The 19,856-nt window shown below is 37.5% G+C and overlaps 2 protein-coding genes across 2 annotated transcripts; both read left to right on the top strand.

Moving 5' to 3' along the window:
- Window positions 1–600: 600 nt before the first annotated feature.
- LOC107847604 (anaphase-promoting complex subunit 2) lies at window positions 601–15,261 on the top strand. The gene is made up of 16 exons (XM_016691974.2): window positions 601–1,085; window positions 4,421–4,510; window positions 5,036–5,267; window positions 8,597–8,892; window positions 9,081–9,152; window positions 9,693–9,937; window positions 10,776–11,192; window positions 11,326–11,527; window positions 11,793–11,907; window positions 11,994–12,070; window positions 13,021–13,140; window positions 13,288–13,376; window positions 13,473–13,554; window positions 13,644–13,835; window positions 14,435–14,503; window positions 14,612–15,261. The coding sequence occupies exons 1-16, from the start codon at window positions 846–848 to the stop codon at window positions 14,732–14,734; spliced, it is 2,661 nt and encodes an 886-aa protein (XP_016547460.1). The 5' UTR covers window positions 601–845; the 3' UTR covers window positions 14,735–15,261.
- Window positions 15,262–15,783: 522 nt separating this feature from the next.
- LOC107847605 (methyltransferase FGSG_00040) lies at window positions 15,784–17,946 on the top strand. Its single transcript, XM_016691975.2, has one exon. It carries the CDS (start codon window positions 16,100–16,102, stop codon window positions 17,699–17,701), a length of 1,602 nt encoding a protein of 533 aa, XP_016547461.1. The 5' UTR covers window positions 15,784–16,099; the 3' UTR covers window positions 17,702–17,946.
- The last annotated feature ends 1,910 nt before the right edge of the window (window positions 17,947–19,856 follow it).

Raw genomic sequence — 19,856 nt, 5'->3', positions numbered from 1 at the left:
TTAAATATATTTAACCGCTAAATACACTCTCAAAATAGAAAAATTGTCCTTTCCATTAGCTTTTAACATTGTTACAGTAAGGAGACCAAAAATGCTCCACTTTAGCAAAGTCAAAGGAATTAAATAGACAATAACAATATACTCAGTTTAATTTAGATTTTAGGAAAGCTTAAGCATACACAAACTTTACCATTACATCGGAAAGGTAGAGAAATGGATTCCGAAAGACCGTCGGCTTAAATGTAGCAAATTAAGGTACAAAGAAGAGAAATATAATGCAGATAATATGACAACACGGTATAGTACAGAATCTATCATAAAAATAATAATAAACCACATGATAGTGCAATAATCAATCAAAATACAATAAATAACAACAAAAATAGATATCTACAGCTAAATTTGACGCTACCACACTACAATTAATGCACGATATTACTTCTATCCGACTAATCTTCTTTTCTAATACACACATTCACTCTCTAAGCCTAAGGTAATATCTTCAGTAACTTAAATATGCATCATGTCCCGTCTAATTATCTTCTCCAATACTTCTTCGGATGCTTAAATTATATTTGAAGACCAAAATGAACCTACTTTAATAGACATTATTCATTCGGGGTCGGGTATAAACATGGACTACAGTCACACTCCACGGTAGCACTCAAACATAAAAATGGCGGCAAATATAGTAAGCTAAAATTCTTCACACCATTAAACCGTCAACCCCCGCCCCCCCCCCCCCCCCCCCACCCACTCAGCTTCAACTCAATTCCAAATCCTTAAGCACACAATTTGAACCAATTAGGGTTTCTAAATCATCACTGAAGAGTAATCCCTTGACAATGACGTGTGATACGTCTTCATCGGGATGTGATTTGGATATATTAGACTCGTTGAGTGATGATTCTATATTAGAAATATCGGAAAACTGGAACGGATTTTGCGCCAGTTCCGAATCACTTCTTAAAGGCAGTGATGGTGATGAGTCGTCATTGAACGCCGAGTTTGTAATGCGAGCGGAGAATCTCTGTAAACACGGGCTTGCTTCTCTAGTTGAACAACACTTGTTTCGCTCCATTGAGGTACTCTCAATTCGTTTTACTTGACCGCTATAATAAAAATAGATTTTTCATTTTACTTGTTTAATTTAGCAAATTAAGAGGATTTTGTTACCTTTTTCCCCATACTATACTTCGGATTAAATAACTAAATGAAGTAAGTAGTAGCGATACGTCTTCATTGGGATGTGAGTTGGGGATACTGGAGTCGCTGAGTAATGATTCTATATTAGAAATATCAGAAAACTGGAACGGATTTTGCTCCAGTTCGGAAACACTTCTTAGAGGCAGCGGTGATGATTTGTCATTTAGTAATGAGTTTGTTATGCGAGCTAAGAATCTGTGTAAACATGGGCTTGCGTCTCTAGTTGAACAACACTTTGCTCAATTGAGGTTTGCTCAATTCATTTTACTTCGCCGCTGTACTACAAGTAGATTTTTTGTTTTATTCGTTCATTTTAGGAAATTAAAGTAGATTTTTTGTTTTATTCGTTCATTTTAGCAAATTAAGAGGATTTTGTGACCTTTCTTCTGATGATATTCTTAGTATTAAATAACCACATAAAGTAGTACTCCCTCTGTTCACTTTTACTTTAGTGTGAATTAATATACTCGCTGGATTCCTTTTTATTTGTCACATTTTGCTTCTAAGAGAAACTAAATGAACTTTGACCAACATTTTAAGATGTGTTCTTTTCAATCATATTAATATGAGAAGGATTGCAACTTATAGTATCTATGTAATCACAGCCTTGCTTCTCTAGTTGAATGACTCTTTGTTCGCTCCATTGAGGCTTGCTGAATTCATTTTACTTGACTGTTGTACTAAAAATAGAATTTTCATTTTACCTGTTCATTTTAGCAAACTGAGAGAATTTTATTAACTTTTTCTCATAATAGACGTAGTATTAAATAACTACATAAATTAGTAGTAGTAGTCAAATTTGGAATTGTGGAGTATCATTAATTAGGTTAGTTTAATATTAAATTTGTCATTCAGCGATGAGTTCGTAATTCGAGCTAAGAATCTATGTAAACAAGGCCTTGCTTTTCTAGTTGAACAACACTTTCTTCACTCCGATGAGGTTTGCTCAGTTCATTTTACCTGGACGCTGTACCAAAATAGATTTTTGATTTTACTCAGTTCATTAACTTTTACTGATGTTATTGTTAGTATTAAATACTACATAGAGTAGTACTTCCTCCGTTCAGTTTTACTTGCCATGTCTTGCTTTTCGAGAGCCGAAGTGGATGAACTTTGACTAGTATTTTAAGATGTACCTTTTCATCATATAAATCTGAGAACGAGTACAATATAGTATTTTTTATATATATAGTTTTGGAACATCTAAATTTTAAATTTTAAATATTGAACTATTTTAATTTCATTTAGCTCCAAAAATTGGTCAAATTTGACCCTCGTGAAGTGAAAAATGACGAGTAAAAAGGAACAGAGGGAGTATATCATAGTGTTTTGTTTTGTTCTGAATAAAACGTGCATATTTCGAAAGTAGATTAAAATACGAAACAATCACAACTACCTATTTCGCCAAGCTCAAATAAAGATTTTTTTTGGGGAGTGGTTTTGTTTGGAGGAAAATGTTTTACCTTTGTCACGTGGATTATTGTTTCTTGCATTTAAGTGGGTATAATAGTAAGTGATATATGGTAACTATACAAGTTATAGTATTGGAGATACAACAACAACAACAAGAACAACAAACCCAGTGTAATCCCATAAAATGGGGTCTGCAGAGGGTAAGATGTACGCAGTCCATACCGCTACCTCCGAAGAAGTAGAGAGGCTGTTATAGACCCCCGGCTCAAGATGAAGAACAGTAAACAAAGGGATGGATGGCATAATAGAGAAATTAGGAATGTTAGATTGATGTGAATGGGAGAAAAGGTTGTTTAAAGGTGAAAGGACTGAAACCACCAGATTTATGAAATAACAAACTCAAATCCAATGGATGTTCACTCCCCTCACCTTTTACAGAAGTGGAGTGGCGGTGGACAACTTTGGGGAATTGATTTGACAAAAAAAAAGGGTGATAGAATAGACATAGAGTTGATGGAGGAGCTGCCATGTTGATGGGAGCGGGTGGAAAGGTAAAGGGGAAGGTTGAGGACCATCGAAATTGCTATTATTCGATGGTCCGAGAGGGAATCGGCATTGCAGAGATGAAGGATGAGCTGACCGACACTTATGGTTGCATTTTGGTTAGTCCAAGTTATAGTATTGGAGATAAGGAGAATAATTGCACCCAGTGTATGTCCTAGTGTCAATGGTGTGGGATGTCTCAGGTTCGATCCCCAAAGAGATTAAAAAACACTAGGTGATTTCTTACCATCTGTCCTAGCCTTGGTGTATGTGGTATCTGTTATTGGTGGGAGTTAACAGATATCATGTGGAACTAGTCGAGGTGTGTGCGAGCTAGCTGGTACACCATGGTTATATAAAGATTAAAGAAAATGATATAAGGAGAATAATTGAAAATGACTGAATTATAATTCTTCTCTTATTGGAAAATTCTATCTTTGGAGAAGAGAATTTCAACTATTCAAGGGATTCAAATTGGGAATGTGTTATCGCAAACAGTATTTTGGTAGATGAAATTATCTGAAATATTTTTCTTTTTTTAAGGATGGTAACAATTAGTCTGTATATATCCACAGAGGCACTACATCCAAAAGATGCAATACCTATTCAAAAGTATTACATACTGCATCAGTCTTTCTTCCTTCTCTATTTCTTACAAGTAGTCTAGCAGTACATCCAAAATGTCTTCGGTTTGCAGTAATATATCCTGCTTACACCAAAAATAAAACAAAGCTAAGCAGTTCATCTTGAGACTTTGAATGTCATTCTGCTTGTCTTCAAAACATCTCTAATTCCTCCCCGTCCACACTGTCCAATGCTGGGACAATCTTCCATCTCTCCTCCTTTGAACTTGCATTGCCATCATTGTTCCAGGAACTCAAAAACACCTCTGATGCTACTTGGTTTCACCCAGTTTATCTTCCTTAGGCAAATAAATACCCTCCATAATTTATCTGAAATATTCTCCATAATTGATCTGAGATGTTCTCCATAATCTTCCATCCCTTCATCTGAAATATTTGATTACCTTGAATTTGAAAATGTTTTCTCCAAGGGCAATATCAAAATATTTGCAATTGATTTCATCAATCAAAATATTTCCGTGAACACATTTTCAGCTACACCATGCATACTATGATTCACGATTTCCCAAATTTATGATGTAACCGAGTTTTTGGATTTTTAAAGTCAGTGTGGCCGTTATGGCTCTACTAGTTGTTTTTATTGAACTCACAGTGACAATGTTGTGTTGGAACAGGAAATTTTCGAGAGAAATGGAGCAAGAAGGTTCTGGAGTTATTTTGAACCTTACAGCAATTTTGCACCATCTGAAACGAATAAGGATCCAGTACGTGCATACGGTCCTTCGTCGTGTCATATATTTGTCTATATTAAAGAGAAGGCTTACTCTTTCGAATTTGAAAAAAATAGATAACTTATTGTAAAGTTTTACACTTCTGTTCCCTATCCAGTCTTTCTTTGATAGAGTATGTGTACGTTACACGACCTAACAACCCATTTACACACCTTTTTTGAGTAAGTGGTTTAAACTCCTTAATGGTTTTAGATTTGGTATTGTATAATTACCATAATTTTCTTGGTCTTTACTTCTTTCTTCCATTGCTACAAATTTATTGAACAGTGTCCACAATACGCTTATATTTTTGAATCTTAGCTACCTTATAGGTAACTATTTTATTATTTTTGGGAAGTAATTACATGGAAAATGTTGTCAATATTATCTTGTCTAGGTAGCTGATGTGGATGGTTATATCCTCATTATTGTGCTGTTTCCATTTGGCATGTTACCAATTTTAATGTGGCTCAAGCGATGACTTGGTTTTAGGGCTTGAAAATTTTTACATTGATGCAGATTCTAGAAGAAGAGATTCAGCAAGTAATATGTAAAGCTTTGGAAGAAATATCATCTCAAAAGCAGTTCCAGGAGAAGTGCCTATCATTGTTGGCTCATGCTTTACAGTCCTATGAAGAAGACAAGTTGCAAGAAAAAGCAAACCCAGATTCTATTCGGGATTATCTGTTCTCGAAATATCAGCTAATTGTATCTTCAGTTCTTTTGACTAGCCTTCCTCACCATTTTCCTGGTATGTGGATTAACTCATAGAATGTTAGTACACGATGCTCAGGAGCTTTTCTTAGTTGATCCTTTTTAAATGTTTGCCCACTTCTAAATCTCATTCCTTTTTTTTTCTTTATGTCATGCCAATAAATGTAGCCGCTATCTCGATCATAGAATTTTTCTCATTTGGCTTCCTCTCTCAAATGGCTAATTGGCGGTAATGCTTTAGCTGAAAGGCATAAAGTGTGCTTTATAGAACAATTTGTTCTTTGTGATCTTCAAGGAATGGTTAAACTGAGATTGTAAGGGTGTGGAGATTTATTTAGTCAACATAATATATAAAAACCTATACTTCGTTGATCATTGTTTTTTGCTGTTTACTGCAAATTGATAATTTATGTGAAAATTCTTGAACAATGTATATCACATGCGCATGTCTCTTGGGGATAAAAGAACAGCAACCTCAGTATATCACATGGGAGTGTAGGGGGGACGTGGACAGTATGTGGGATAGGGCGGCTAGGTGCATCAGGGAGAATGCAAGCGAGGTGTTGGGTGTTTCTAGGGGCCGGGCCGGGCATCATCGGGGGGATTGGTGGTGGAATGAAGAGGTGGAGAAGAAAGTGAGGACCAAGAAAGGGGCGTATGCTAAATTGGTTGAGAGTAAGGACGAAGAAGAGAAGCGGGTAAACAGGAAAGAGTACAAGCTAGCTAGGAAGGAGGCTAAGTCAGCAGTCACGGCAGCTAAGACGGCCGCTTTTGAGAGCTTGTATGCAGGGTTACAGGGGAAAGGAGGGGAGAAAAAGTTGTTTAGACTCGCTAAGGCTAGGGAGAGGAAGGGTCGTGACCTCGATCAGGTGAGGTGCATTAAGGGGGAGGACGGTAGAGTGTTGGTGGAGGACAGTCACATTAAGAATAGATGGTAGTCGTACTTTCATAGGCTCTTGAATGAGGAAGGGGATAGAGCTATTGTGTTAGGGAAACTGGAGCACTCAGAGGAGTGTCGGGATTTTAGCTACTGTATACCTTTTAAGGTAGAAGAGGTTAGAGAGGCTGTTCGCAGGATACGAAGGGGTAGGGCGACGGGGCCGGACGAGATACCGGTGGAGTTTTGGAAGTTCGTTGGAGAGTCGGGTGTAAGGTGGTTGACTGGATTGTTTAATGAAATCTTCAAGACGGCAAAGATGCCCGAGGCTTGGAGGTGGAGTACCATGATCCCTCTCTATAAGAATAAGGGTGACATCCAGAGTTGCAATAACTATAGGGGGATTAAGTTATTGAGTCACTCTATGAAGATTTGGGAGAGAGTGGTCGAGGTGTGGCTGAGACGGATAGTGTCTATTTCGGAAAACCAGTTTGGATTCATGCCTGGTCGCTCGACGACGGAGGCAATTCACCTGGTGCGGAGGTTGGTGGAACAGTATAGGGAAAGGAAGAAGGACCTGCACATGGTGTTTATCGACCTTGAGAAGGCTTACGACAAAGTTCCCAGGGAAGTGCTTTGGAGATGCTTGGAGGTGAGTGGAGTACCGCTGGCATATATCAGAGCAATTAAGGATATGTATGATGGAGTGAAAACTCAGGTGAGGACGGCGGGAGGAGACTCAGAGCATTTCACTGTCTTGACAGGATTGCATCAGGGATCTACTCTTAGTCCCTTTTTGTTTGCGTTGGTGATGGATGTGTTGACGCGGCGTATTCAAGGAGAGGTGCCTTGGTGTATGCTTTTTGCAGACGGTGTAGTTCTGATAGATGAGACCCGAGGGGGTGTGAATGACAAGTTAGAGGTGTGGAGGCAAACTCTTGAGTCTAAAGGGTTCAGGGTGAGCAGAAGCAAGACAGAGTATGTGGAATGCAAGTTTAATGACGTGAGGCGGGAGAATGAGGTAGTAGTGAAGCTGGAATCACAGGAGGTATGTAAGAGGGATAGTTTCAAGTATCTCGGGTCCGTGATCCAGAGTAACGGTGAGATTGACGAAGATGTCTCGCACCGTATTGGGGCGGGATGGATGAAGTGGAAGCTCGCATCGGGGGTGTTGTGTGATAAGAAGGTGCCGCCCAAGCTGAAAGGCAAATTCTACAGGGTGGTAGTCCGTCCGGCCATGTTGTATGGAGCGAAGTGTTGGCCAGTTAAGAACTCCCACATCAAAAAAATGAAGGTGGCAGAAATGCGGATGTTGTGCTGGATGTGTGGGCTGACTAGAGGGGATAGAGTTCGGAATGGGACTATCCGGGAGAAGGTTGGTGTGACTCCAGTGGAGTGCAAGATGCGGGAAGCTCGATTGAGATGGTTCAGACACGTGAAGAGGAGGGGCATGGATGCCCCGGTTCGTAGGTGTGAGAAGCTAGCGTTGGACGGTTTTAGGCGGGGTAGGGGTAGGCCGAAGAAGTACTGGGATGAGGTGATTAGGCGGGACATGGAGCAGTTACAGCTCACCGAGGACATGACCCTAGATAGGAAGGTCTGGAGGACGCAAATTAGGGCAGAAGACTAGGGCCGGTTTGGGTCGCTAGTGTAGGGAATTACTTGGTGGGGGTTTTATTCCTGTTATGATTCCGTGTTCCGTGTTCCATGTTTTGTTACGAATCTGTGTGCTTTCCTCTGTTTTCTAATACTTATGGGTGCCGTATTTATGTTATGTAATCTAGTTCTGTGCTTTACTATGAATTGTGTGGTATCTCGTGACTTGAGCCGGGGGTCTATCGGAAACAGCCTTTCTACTTCTTTAAGAGGTAGAGGTATGGACTGCGTACATCTTACCCCCCCAGACCCCACTAGGTGGGAATACACTGGGTTTGTTGTTGTTGTTGTTGTTATTGATGGAAACACACACATTTGGACTCTCTTTTGTTACTGACCTGTGTGCTTCATATCAAACCCTATTCAATTAGCTCTTGAATTTTCAAAATAAAATGATGTAACTACTGACTCTTCATGGATATGGTAGCTTTGTGAGGTTCTAAGATTGTTTATTTGTCCTATTTGAAGTTACATAATTCTCTTTTCTCTATGTTCCATTTAAATCAGTTTCGTACTTGGGCTATTCATGTAGCAAATCACTGAAATGTTTAATACCATTGGCTAGAATTGTCTGCTGCAACAGAAGAACTATAGTTCTTTAGTCACTGATCTTACTGCTTTGGTTTCTGAATTTACAAGTTGAACACGTCTTTACAATACACAACACACACATTTTGGCAAAGGAAGAAGTTTGAAACTCTTAAAACATTTGCATTTTGTCTTGAAACAGAATGGTTAAGGGAAGCTTGATATCAAAAGATGCTTCAATGGCTATGATATATAAAGCATACATTTTTAATTCTTGCTTATGCTTTCCCTTACTATATTTTTAGGGATACTACACTGGTACTTCAAAGGAAGACTGGAGGAGCTGAGTACAATTGCAGCTGTGAACTCTGAGGACGAAGATGAGTTAGGCATGAATGATAAAATGGATTTAGATGAGAAAACCAAACTTCCCTACAAATGTGGTGATATGGATAGTGATATAAACCAGAAATATGCTGTATTTTCAGAGAACAATAAGTTGGTGAAGAACATTGGAATGGTTGTTCGTAATCTGAGAAATATTGGATTTACATCTATGGCGGAAGATGCATATGCTTCTGCTATATTTTTCCTTTTAAAGGTATATGGCCTATAGTGATTAAGTTTATCTTCCTACATTTTCAGTTGATGTCAATCATGTCGTGATGATTCTTCAGATTCTTGATTTTGTTAATTTGACAAAAATAAATTATTTTTTCGTTTCAAATTATATAAATTAAACTCTAATTTAATCTTGTACAAAATTATTCTTTTGAATGTGGGTGATAGGACAAAGTACATGATTTGGCCGGTGATGACTATAGGAGCTCTGTTTTGGAGTCCATCAAAGCATGGATACAGGTTGGTCTCATCTGCATGATCCAATTTCACTCTCAAATTACAGTGACAAAGGTCCTTTTAGAGTACTATTTTGGAGTTGCAGTACAAGGTAGTTTTAAATTTATCTTCTTCAGCACTAATAGAGTTGAAATCTCTTCTTTTGTGGTGGTCATTTGACTCATTGAGGATATTAAGTGACTGGCATCCTGAAATAAGAACTATATTTTCCTTGCCTAATGCACTAGTTTGGATTCCATTGACCCAGCAATTTGACAAGTCAGACATTATAAGTCTGATAGATCCAATGGATTTTCTTATGCAAGCCAATTTGTTGATATTGATACTTTCACTCATGTGATTTGTGTGTCGATAGCTTGAGAGGTATTCTATAAATGACATAATAACTTTGTGAAAGGTTGACTATATTATCTTAAATATTAATTCCACATGAATTTTTGTTCAAACTTGAAGAACATGGATAGACTTATGTTTAGACCAATCTGACTTAACAGGAAATTTCTGTTGGTCCAATTTTCTAACATTGAGGACTGATTTGTGCAGGCTGTGCCCCTTCAGTTCTTACGAGCACTTCTTGATTACCTTGGTGATTTTACTAGCTGTGATGGCCCTTCCTCTGGACTGAAATCTCCCCTGGCATCCCACCCCTCTTTGTGCTATTCTGGAACTGGAATTCCATCCGAGGGGCTTGTTAGATGGCAGTTGCGCTTAGAGTATTATGCTTATGAAACCTTGCAGGATCTCAGAATAGCCAAACTTTTTGAAATCATTGTGGACTATCCAGACAGGTGATTTACTATTCCATGTTCTTCTCTGCATTTCTCCCCTGACATCCCACCCCTCGTGTTAAGTCAGACTGAACTTCAGTCTCTGCACATGAGTATATTCTAGCAGATTCATAAGCAAGAAAACTCAGATATTTGAAAGGAAAGAAATGAAAAGAAAGAATGAAGACCTCGTTAATAAATTGGACTCTGGTACCCTTAGCGATATCATTGGACTGGTACCCTCGTTAGGTTGTGAAGGGAAGAGATATCATTGGACTCTGGTTCCCTTAGCGAATTATTTCTCTTGTTAATACATTTAGCGTCTTTTTGGTATTAGAAAGTGTCTTTCCCTCTGTTTCCGCCCACTTATGGATGGAATTAAAATTTTAGATTTTGTGCATAACTTTATCCCTTCCCTTTTCTCCCAAAAAGTCAACGTCAAAGCAAAGAACTAAACTCATCCGTGTTCTGATATCCTTTCTCTCCTTTCCGTTCCATTTGGACTGCAACATTTACTTAGTTAATTAGGTCACTAACTTTTTAAGTGGATATGACATGCATAGAGGATGGAGTGGTATTCAGGACTCCTGATGTTTTCTCTTTCCTATGTTTTTCCAGTCTCCCTATGAATAATTGACTATGTTTGGCCCCATTTTCTTTCATCCTACAAATAAAATTTGATGCAACATTCTCCTAGTTTTATCTTTACCATTTAAGCTTTTTAGTACCAATTAAGTTGGAAATGAAAGGAATGAAGTTTATGTTTTCTTCGCTTATCAATCACCAACATTGTAAATATTTTATTCATATAAGATTCAATATTTCAACTTGCGAGTTAATGAAAGTTAAAATTTGACAGTGCTCCTGCTATTGAAGACTTGAAACAATGTCTTGAGTATACTGGGCAACATTCAAAGCTGGTTGATTCTTTTATCTCATCACTGAGATATAGATTGCTAACAGCTGGTGCCTCAACGAATGATATATTACACCAATATGTTTCAACGATCAAAGCACTTCGAACTATAGATCCTGCAGGTGTTTTTCTTGAAGCTGTTGGTGAGCCAATAAGGGAATACCTGAGGGGGAGAAAAGATACAATTAAATGCATTGTGACCATGCTTACTGATGGAACTGGCGGAAATCCCAATGGACCAGGCAGTTCTGGGGATAGCCTCTTGGAGGAATTGAATAGAGATGAAGAGAGTCAAGAGAACACTATTGTCGATGATGATATTAACACCGATGACAAGCAAGCATGGATTAATGCACAAAAGTATGCCATCTTTGTCTCTATTGTTTTGGAAATGATTGGAGGACATACTTCATCTTGTACTTCGTATCATTTTTTGGGCACATTGTACTTTTATATCTTATGCATATATTTTTTATGATCTGAAATCCTTAAGCTGGGAGCCCGACCCTGTAGAGGCTGACCCATCGAAGGGAAGCAGATATCGAAGGAAGGTTGACATACTTGGTATGATAGTTGGCATAATTGGTTCCAAAGATCAGCTGGTTAATGAATATCGTGTAATGCTGGCTGAAAAGCTTTTGAACAAATCTGATTATGATATCGATGCCGAAATACGTACTCTAGAGCTTCTTAAGGTAAGTAGTCAAGCCTCTGAGTTTGAGTTCTCGATCGTCTCAAATTAGTCATGATGTACTCGTAAATAGACACCTTTTCTGCTACTAAGTTGTCCGGACTCTCCAAAAATGTTGCCGCACCCGTGTCGGATTCTTCAAAAATACACTATTTTTGGAGGATCCGACACGCACCCATAGACATATTTGAAGAGTCCGAGCAACTTAGTTCTGCTATATGTTTTCATCTTGATTTACATAGTCAGCTTGACGTTTTTGTCATTTGCAGATTCATTTTGGGGAAAGCAGCATGCAGAAATGTGAAATAATGCTTAATGATTTGATTGACTCAAAGAGGACAAACACAAATATAAAAGCAACTATCAAGCATCAAGCACAGCCAGGTATTGATTGTGAGTTATATGTCCCGTTCTTAGGATTCCCACTATTTTAATCAGTCTCAATGATTACTGGATTTGTCCAAATACAGAGCAAAGGGACCTTGATGTATCTCTAGACAATCTTAATGCTACCATCATATCTTCAAATTTCTGGCCTCCTATTCAGGTATGCATCTATTCTTAGATTTACTGATACAATAATTTTTATTTTGCTAGCTATTTGTAGTAAAAATCTTTAGTTATCTAGTGGAGCGTCCTGATCCATTTTGGACATGGAAACTTTTACCCTACTGGAAGTTAAATATGAAAACATTAAAATGAACTGTTTAAGCGGAATATTTCAAACTGAACTGCATCATTTTATTTCATTGATATTAGTTGTGATTTCTTCCTTGGAATAACTGGTAAAGTTACTGCCATGTGACCAGGAGGTCACGGGTTCAAGCCTTGGAAACAGCCTCTAGCAGAAATGCAAGGTAAGGTTGCGTACGATACACCCTTGTGGTGGGGCCCTTCCCCGGACACTGCGCATAGCGGTAGCTTTAGTGCACCGGGCTGCCCTTTTTAGTTGTGATTTCTTTGTCCAAATAATCATAAATTAACGAGTTCTAGATCCTTGACATTCATTATTCATGGTCTTAGTCTGAATCAAGTAAATGTCCCCTTTGCCATCCTTGATGTGTTGACAAATCTTTCCTTTTATGCTTCCTATTGTCATTGCCTCTGCCTTTGAACATGCTGCAACCTGCAAAGAGTTTAGATGCTGTTGTGTCTGCAGCATGATGTCAACAGATGAATAGCTGTTTTACTTTCATAGAGATTGCGTAAGTTATGTACTAGTTCATGTAAATTAGGAGGTGTGGCCACCACCTCTGCAACTCACGGAGAGAAAAGGAAAGAACTGAGGAAGTAGACTTTCGAATCTTCTTTTTTTGTACGTCGGTGACAGTAAAGTGATCTTATTTTCCTTTCTTTTGGATCTCAAACCCCCCCTCCCCCCCCCCCCCCCCCCTTCGTGCAGGCTTTCGGTTAATAGTGTCAATTGTTTGCTTTTATGCAGCTTTCTTTGTTTCATTTTTGCTGGTAAAGTAACAAAATCTGGTTATTTGATGGCAGGATGAGGCAGTCAACTTACCAGAGCCTGTGGAGCAGCTGCTGACTGATTATGCTAAAAGGTATACTGAAATCAAGACACCTCGTAAGCTAATATGGAAAAAAAATCTGGGCAGCGTAAAGGTCAGTCACTGTACAGTGTACTTGGGACTTGTGCGTCTTTTTAAATAGTCTACACAAACAGTTGATTTTATAATCTCTAGATCTGGGTTCTCTGCATCCTTTGATACTACCAAATGACTGACTGTAGTTACTGCCATGTTATTGTAGTTGGAGCTCCAATTTGAAGACAGAGCAATGCAGTTCAATGTTACTCCTTTGCATGCTTCAATTATTATGCAGTTTCAAGATCAGAAAAAGTAGCTTCTGCTATCAGCTTTGTATTTTTATTTTACCAATTGGTTCAGAAAAGTTTTGGCAATGGCTATAAAGGGTATGTACACCTCATGTTTCAGGTGGACATCTAAGGATCTTGCAGCTGCAGTTGGAGTACCTGTTGATGTGTTGAATAGGAGAATAAATTTTTGGATAAGCAAGGTTAGTTCCTTTCACTTGCATTTTCATCAGTATATGGTTCTCTGGTGGGAATATTTATTTGATATTTTTTTTTTCATTTGGTTGACTAGGGAGTTCTGGTAGAGTCAATGGGGGCAGACTCTGCCGATCATGCTTTTACTCTGGTGGAAACCATGAATGATACCAGTAAAAGTGGAACTATTGATGGAGGCTGTGAGGAGCTATTGGCAGGTGATGAGGACGGGGAACGCTCTGTGGCCTCTGTTGAAGATCAATTGCAGAAAGAGATGACTGTCTATGAGGTATTCCATTCGAGTTCCTTTCTCTTGCTTTTGCATACAAATGGAGCTTGTTTGTATCTGAATCTGATACACTCTTAACAGTTGTCAACGACAGTAGAAGCTTTCCTTTTCTCAAAAGCTGTTTTTTTAATTCTTATGGAAGCTGTGGTTTCGAAACTGCTGAGTTGCGTTAACATCATCATTTAATAAGCCACCAATCTTTCTCTTTGCTAATGAGCTACCTGGGTTTTTGAAATATTGTGCATAGTTCCCTTAGTGATACAGAATAATTACTAATGGGTTTCAAAAGCTTAAACATCAGTAGATAGGGAACTCCTTATGAAACTTTTTACGAGGCAGGACAGAGATGGTACCCTATTGGCTTGCCGTGTTTTTATCTTCCATTATCAAACCTTACCACCAACTGGATGTCTATTGTACCAATCTGAAATGTGTTTATCTATTGTACCAATCTGAAATGTGTTTTTCTTCAATTTTAAATTGGCAAGGCTAGTTCATTGTTTTAAGGACAGAAACCGTTCTTGCAAAGAACAGAGGACAAAATAACAGAAAAGAAACACTAGTATTTTCTTTTAACGAGGTGCTGGTGTTAACTGCAGAAATTTATCAGTGGAATGCTTACCAATTTTGGCAGCATGGCGCTGGACCGTATTCATAATACTCTCAAGGTAATTATTTGTCTTATAACTCATATTAATTATGATTGAATTGGGAACTATGTTGTGGCTTGAGGCCATGAAATACCGAAGAATTAAAACTACTAATCGTTGCTGCAGATGTTCTGCATTGCTGATCCTACATATGACAAATCACTGCAACAACTGCAAAGCTTCTTATCTGGTTTAGTTGCTGAGGAGAAGTTGGAATTCAGAGATGGAATGTACTTTTTGAAAAAGTGATCAATTCTTTCTATATTGTCTTGGTGGCATAAGTCTTATCGCCTCTAGTCCCCGGCGGATGAAATGCAATACGAGCTGTCAAGAAGGAAATAACAACATCTGGCTGCATAGAGATCTCATTTTCTCTACTCTTTTCAAGTGCAGAAATATCTGTAAACTCACCTTGCAGTCAATCATTTGTGTGCTGTGGGTCAGAATGACTTGTTATGCTAAACGCATAAGAGTGTTAGTAAATAGTAATATTTATTAGCAGAGATCCTTCGCGAGGAGGAAGAAACAAAGACGGTCAAGAGAAGACGTTAGATCTGGTGCTCTATATAGAGTTTACTAGTCAGTTAGAAAATTGTAACTTGTTTTCTGTATATGATGTAAACTGTGTAGATTGCACATTTGCTTTCAAAAGAAAAGGGTGCCATTGTTTATCCAAAACTACTGGTATCTAGTTTTTCTCATTGTTATAACTGATAAAAATGAAGTTTATCTCATGGTTATTGCTTTCTAAGGTAACCTCAAAATTAGCAAGTTCATTCATTCATTCATTTCTGCTTAATATAACTATCCATCCTGTGGTTTTTCATTTACTCTGTGACTCGGAATTCCTGGCCATGATTTTATATTTACTCTTAATGTGATCACACTCTTGGCCATAGTTTTTCATTTAAGGGGTTGTTTGGTTGATAGGGGTATCCCATGGGATTAGCTATCCCACCTTTTATATGAGCTAGCTAATCATTTTACTATAAATTATGGATTAAGTAATTATGGGATAAGCTTACTCCCACAATTTTAATCTCGTATAGAGGAGGTGATTACAAGTTACTTTAGAATCTTTATTTTATGTCAAATCTTTTTATCAAAAACAATATATATATATATATATATTGGGTAAAGAAACTATTTTCGAAGAACGGGAAATCTTTTCTATCATTGTTATTAAAATCTTATCTAAACTAGATTCTAAAGTAATTTGATGCTAGTTTGATTTTATCATTGGATTCTTCGAGGAATAAAAAATGATTTCCCTGTTTTCCTCTCTTTGTTTTAATCAGATATTCACATATCCCGGAGGGGACTCTAATCATATAAAAAGGAAAAGTTAGGTAAAGAAAGTAAAAACAACACTAGCCGTTACCACATCACCCGTGAAACATAATAAATTCGACCGTTACATTCCATCAACATTCAAATAATTTCAACCAGCATAAACCAAAACACAACACTCACAAAGAAAAAAAAAATTACTTACAACAACAACCACATACCAATTACAATCCCGCAAAGTAGGGTCGGGAGGGGTAGAGTGTACGCAGATGTACCACTACATTAGATAGAGAGACTGTTTGTTTCCGATAGATACAAAAAAAAATGGAGCAAGAAGAAGATAGAATCCAAGATCTCAGATCCAAAGCCACTGAACTTTTCCTAAGAAAAGAATGGAAACACTCCATTGATGTTTACACTGAATTAATATCCCTTTACCATGACAAAATCTCAAACCCCCACCAAAAAAATCTCGAAAAGCTCAAAAAATCCCTCTGTTTAGCTCTCTGTAATCGCGCTGAAGCTAGACTAAATCTTCAAGATTTTGCTCAAGCCTTAAAGGATTGTAACGAAGCATCACGAGTAGAAAACACCCATTTCAAGACTCTTGTTTGTAAAGGTAAGATTTGGCTAAGTCTCAATAGATACGCGTTGGCGTTAGAGTGTTTTAAAGAAGCAAATCTTGATAACCACGAGTTAGAAAACTCTGAAATACTTAATCTGTATTTAGATAAGTGTAAGAAGTTTGAGTTTCTATCAAGAACGGGCGCGCTTGATGTATCTGATTGGGTAGTTAACAAGTTTGAAGGAAAATCACCTGAGTTAGCAGAGTACATTGGTTCCATTGAGATCAAGAAATCGGAGATCAGTGGCCGGGGCTTGTTTGCAACGAAGAATGTTGATTGTGGGAACTTGTTGTTGGTTACAAAGGCGGTTGCTATTGAAAGGGCGATAGTACCTGAATCGAGTTTTGAAGGTGCTAAGGAGCAAGCTCAGTTAGATATGTGGAAGAGTTTTATTGATAAGATTATGGAATGTATCAAGAGATGTAAACGCACGTGTGATTTGATGTGTAGGTTATCGAATGGTGAGAATGAGGATGGTTTGGAGGTTCTTGATATCGATATGTTTAGGCCTGAGGCGGTAGATAGTAGATTTTGTAATACGAAGATTGATGATAAGGAGAAGTTGCTTAACATTCTTGATGTTAATTCCCTTGTTGAGGAGTTGGTTTCCACGAAAATTCTTGGCAAATACAATGATGTCCATGGCATTGGACTGTGGTTATTGGCTTGCTTCATCAACCATTCTTGTGATCCCAATGTGAGGCGTTCCCACATTGGTGATCACGTGATGATTCATGCTACTAGAGATATAAAAGCAGGCGAAGAGCTTACTTTCGCCTACTTTGATGTGTTTTCGCCCTTCAGGGATCGCGAGGAGAGGGCGAAAGCCTGGGGTTTTGTGTGCAAATGCAAAAGGTGTAATCTTGAAAAGGGTGTTTGTTCAAATCAAGAAATGATGGAAATGGAGATGTTTCTTGGTAAAGGAGTAGACAACGGAGGCGTAGTTTATCGCTTGGAGGAAAGTATGAGGAGATGGATGGTAAGGGGAAAAGGGAAAGGGTACTTGAGGTCATCGTTTTGGCAAGCGTATACGGATGTATATGATTCAGAAAGATTGTCGAGGAAGTGGGGGAGCAAGATACCGATGATGGAAAATGTGTTGGATAGCGTTGTCGATGCAGTGGGAAGTGATGAGAGAATTGTGAAGTTGTTGATGAGAGGATTGAAGAGGAAAAATGGACATAAAGGGAATGGAATTCTTGAGATGGAAAAAGCAATGAAGTTAGGAAGGGGATTGTATGGAAAGATAATGAAGAAACAAACATTGAAGACTATACTAATTCAGCTTGGTGGTAACTAATGCTGATGTTTTCATTCTTTCTTGTTCAGTTCTAAGTATTTTAGATATTGTTGGATGCGCGCAGATTAGGGTAGAAGGTTAGTAGGTAGTTGAGGGTTCTCTCTCGTGTAGTAGTTGTGTACTTCTACTAGTATGGGAATGGATTGTACTCTCTGGTTTCTTGATCCTTCAATTTCTGTGACTATTCATTGTTCCTTGTACTTCTATTATCGTATTATTTTGTTGTAGTTACTTGTTTTTTTTCATAATTTTTTGCTCGTGCCTTGTTTAGTTTTTGTCTTGATTTCTTCACTCTTTAGTATTATTTTCTCGTGCCTTGCATATACACTAACCCTCCCCAAATCTTCACTTGTTATGATTGTTATCTTGCTGCTAGCGGTGTTAGTTTATTTTGCACTTTATCTTTTGTGTTTGTTATACTGTTATTGGTTCTAAGTCAGGGGGTTATCGGAAACAGTCTCTCTACGTGGTATGATCTGCGTACACTATGTGGAAAAATACACTGGGTATGTTGTTGTTGTATGTTATGATTGTTACTGATGTCATGTGTATCCGAAAAGCCTTGGTGAGCTCGAGACAAAGAGGTTGCATAATAGGCGATCGCTTTGAGGGAAACCCTTCAAGTAAATGAGATTTTCTCTAATAGAAAGACATCAAGAAATTAAGACTTTTCTGATAGAAAGATTTGTATGCGACAAAAATCCTAATTTTGTGTATTCGCGTTACCAGACCCATTCCTATAATCTACAGCTGTAGCATTAGAGGCATTAGTTGGTAATATTAATACTTTTGTATATCATATACACAACATGTAAATAATTTCCCCCCACACATGAATTTTAGTTCTATTAAAACATGTGCACATTGTCTGAAAGGCCCATTCAAAGGCAAGAAGTCAAGGCTGAAAAGTTTGAGATTTTTGGGCTCCAGTCAATGGTCCAAACAAAATGGTTATTGGAATTTTACAGTGAATATGCATAAATTATACAGAACTAGTGTATAGTTTACTGTGGCGGAATCAAGATTTTTACTAAGAGTATTTAAAATATAATAGTATAATTTTCTATCAAAAGTGGTTCGGATGAACCCCTTGATCCTATCTGACTACACCCCTTGAGAGTTACATATATATATATATCTATATTTGGCGAGCAGATTTAATTATTTTTATCCAATTGGTTAAATGTGTAACTTGCCCAAAAGAAAATAGACAATCTTTTTACAAAGTTTTGGCTTATATTTATTTGTATGTAGTTAATTTTTTTTATTTTGAGAGGTTAAATAACAAAATTTAAAAAACAATGATAACAAACTTATCCAGACTATTTAGCATGTGTTATATGTGAATAATTAAAAAAAAAAGTAAGTGGTTTATCTGTTTGGCGGCATATAGTCAGTCCAATTTGTACATCTATTTATTCCTACTAGCTGTGTGTTTGTACTTTATATAATCCACCAAAACAATAACTACGGCTGTGTTTGGTACAAAGAAAAATACTTTTTGTGGAAAATAATTTAATTATTTATTTTTCTTGTATTCAGTATGTAAATTAAAAAAATTACTGTAACACATTTGCATCTAACTTGGACAAATACTTATTCATTTGACCTTATAAGTGGAATGAAAGAATATTGTTGTTAGAAGCAAGACCTCGTATTTTATTTTTGAAAATCACCTATTATATTATTCAAGAAAGAGATTTTATATTTTCTCCGTTTCATAATAAATGAATTATTGAATTTTAGCACACAGATTAAGAAAAAAAATATTAAAAACATAAATTTAACACAACTTTCCATTTTTACCCCCCAAAAAAAGAAAAAACTGACTTTGTAATATCTTTTCAAAAGTTAATCGGCTATCAAATCATAAGGGTAAATTTGAAAAAAAAATGCAATGATTCACTTATTTTGAAACACCAATAAATACCTCAACAATTCACTTATTTCAAAACGGAGGAAGTAACAAGAAAGAATTTAGTCATATGAGGGTAGGGTAGGAGGGTTATGAGAGTGGAGGTATAGATGAGGTATGTTTGGAGAGGGGAGAATACAATCACAATTAATAGGGTAAATTTCACTTATGGTCACGTAACTTTGTATCTATTACTCAAAAATTACTTTTCTTTCATTCATTGCATCCATGGTCACTTAA

This window comes from Capsicum annuum, chromosome 11 (genome assembly GCF_002878395.1).
Source record: "Capsicum annuum cultivar UCD-10X-F1 chromosome 11, UCD10Xv1.1, whole genome shotgun sequence".
Taxonomy (NCBI): domain Eukaryota; kingdom Viridiplantae; phylum Streptophyta; class Magnoliopsida; order Solanales; family Solanaceae; genus Capsicum; species Capsicum annuum.
Note: the sequence above shows the minus strand (reverse complement) of the source record. Positions and strands in the feature narration are given on the sequence as shown.

What these genes read in the sequence shown, in the direction of transcription:
- LOC107847604 (XM_016691974.2), top strand. Translation starts at nt 846, where the DNA reads ATGACGTGTGATACGTCTTCATCGGGATGTGATTTGGATATATTAGAC. An exon ending in CAAGCATCAAGCACAGCCAG is followed by an intron (nt 11,908 to 11,993) that starts GTATTGATTGTG and finishes GTCCAAATACAG; the next exon opens with AGCAAAGGGACCTTGATGTA. An exon ending in GTATTCATAATACTCTCAAG is followed by an intron (nt 14,504 to 14,611) that starts GTAATTATTTGT and finishes TCGTTGCTGCAG; the next exon opens with ATGTTCTGCATTGCTGATCC.
- LOC107847605 (XM_016691975.2), top strand. Translation starts at nt 16,100, where the DNA reads ATGGAGCAAGAAGAAGATAGAATCCAAGATCTCAGATCCAAAGCCACT.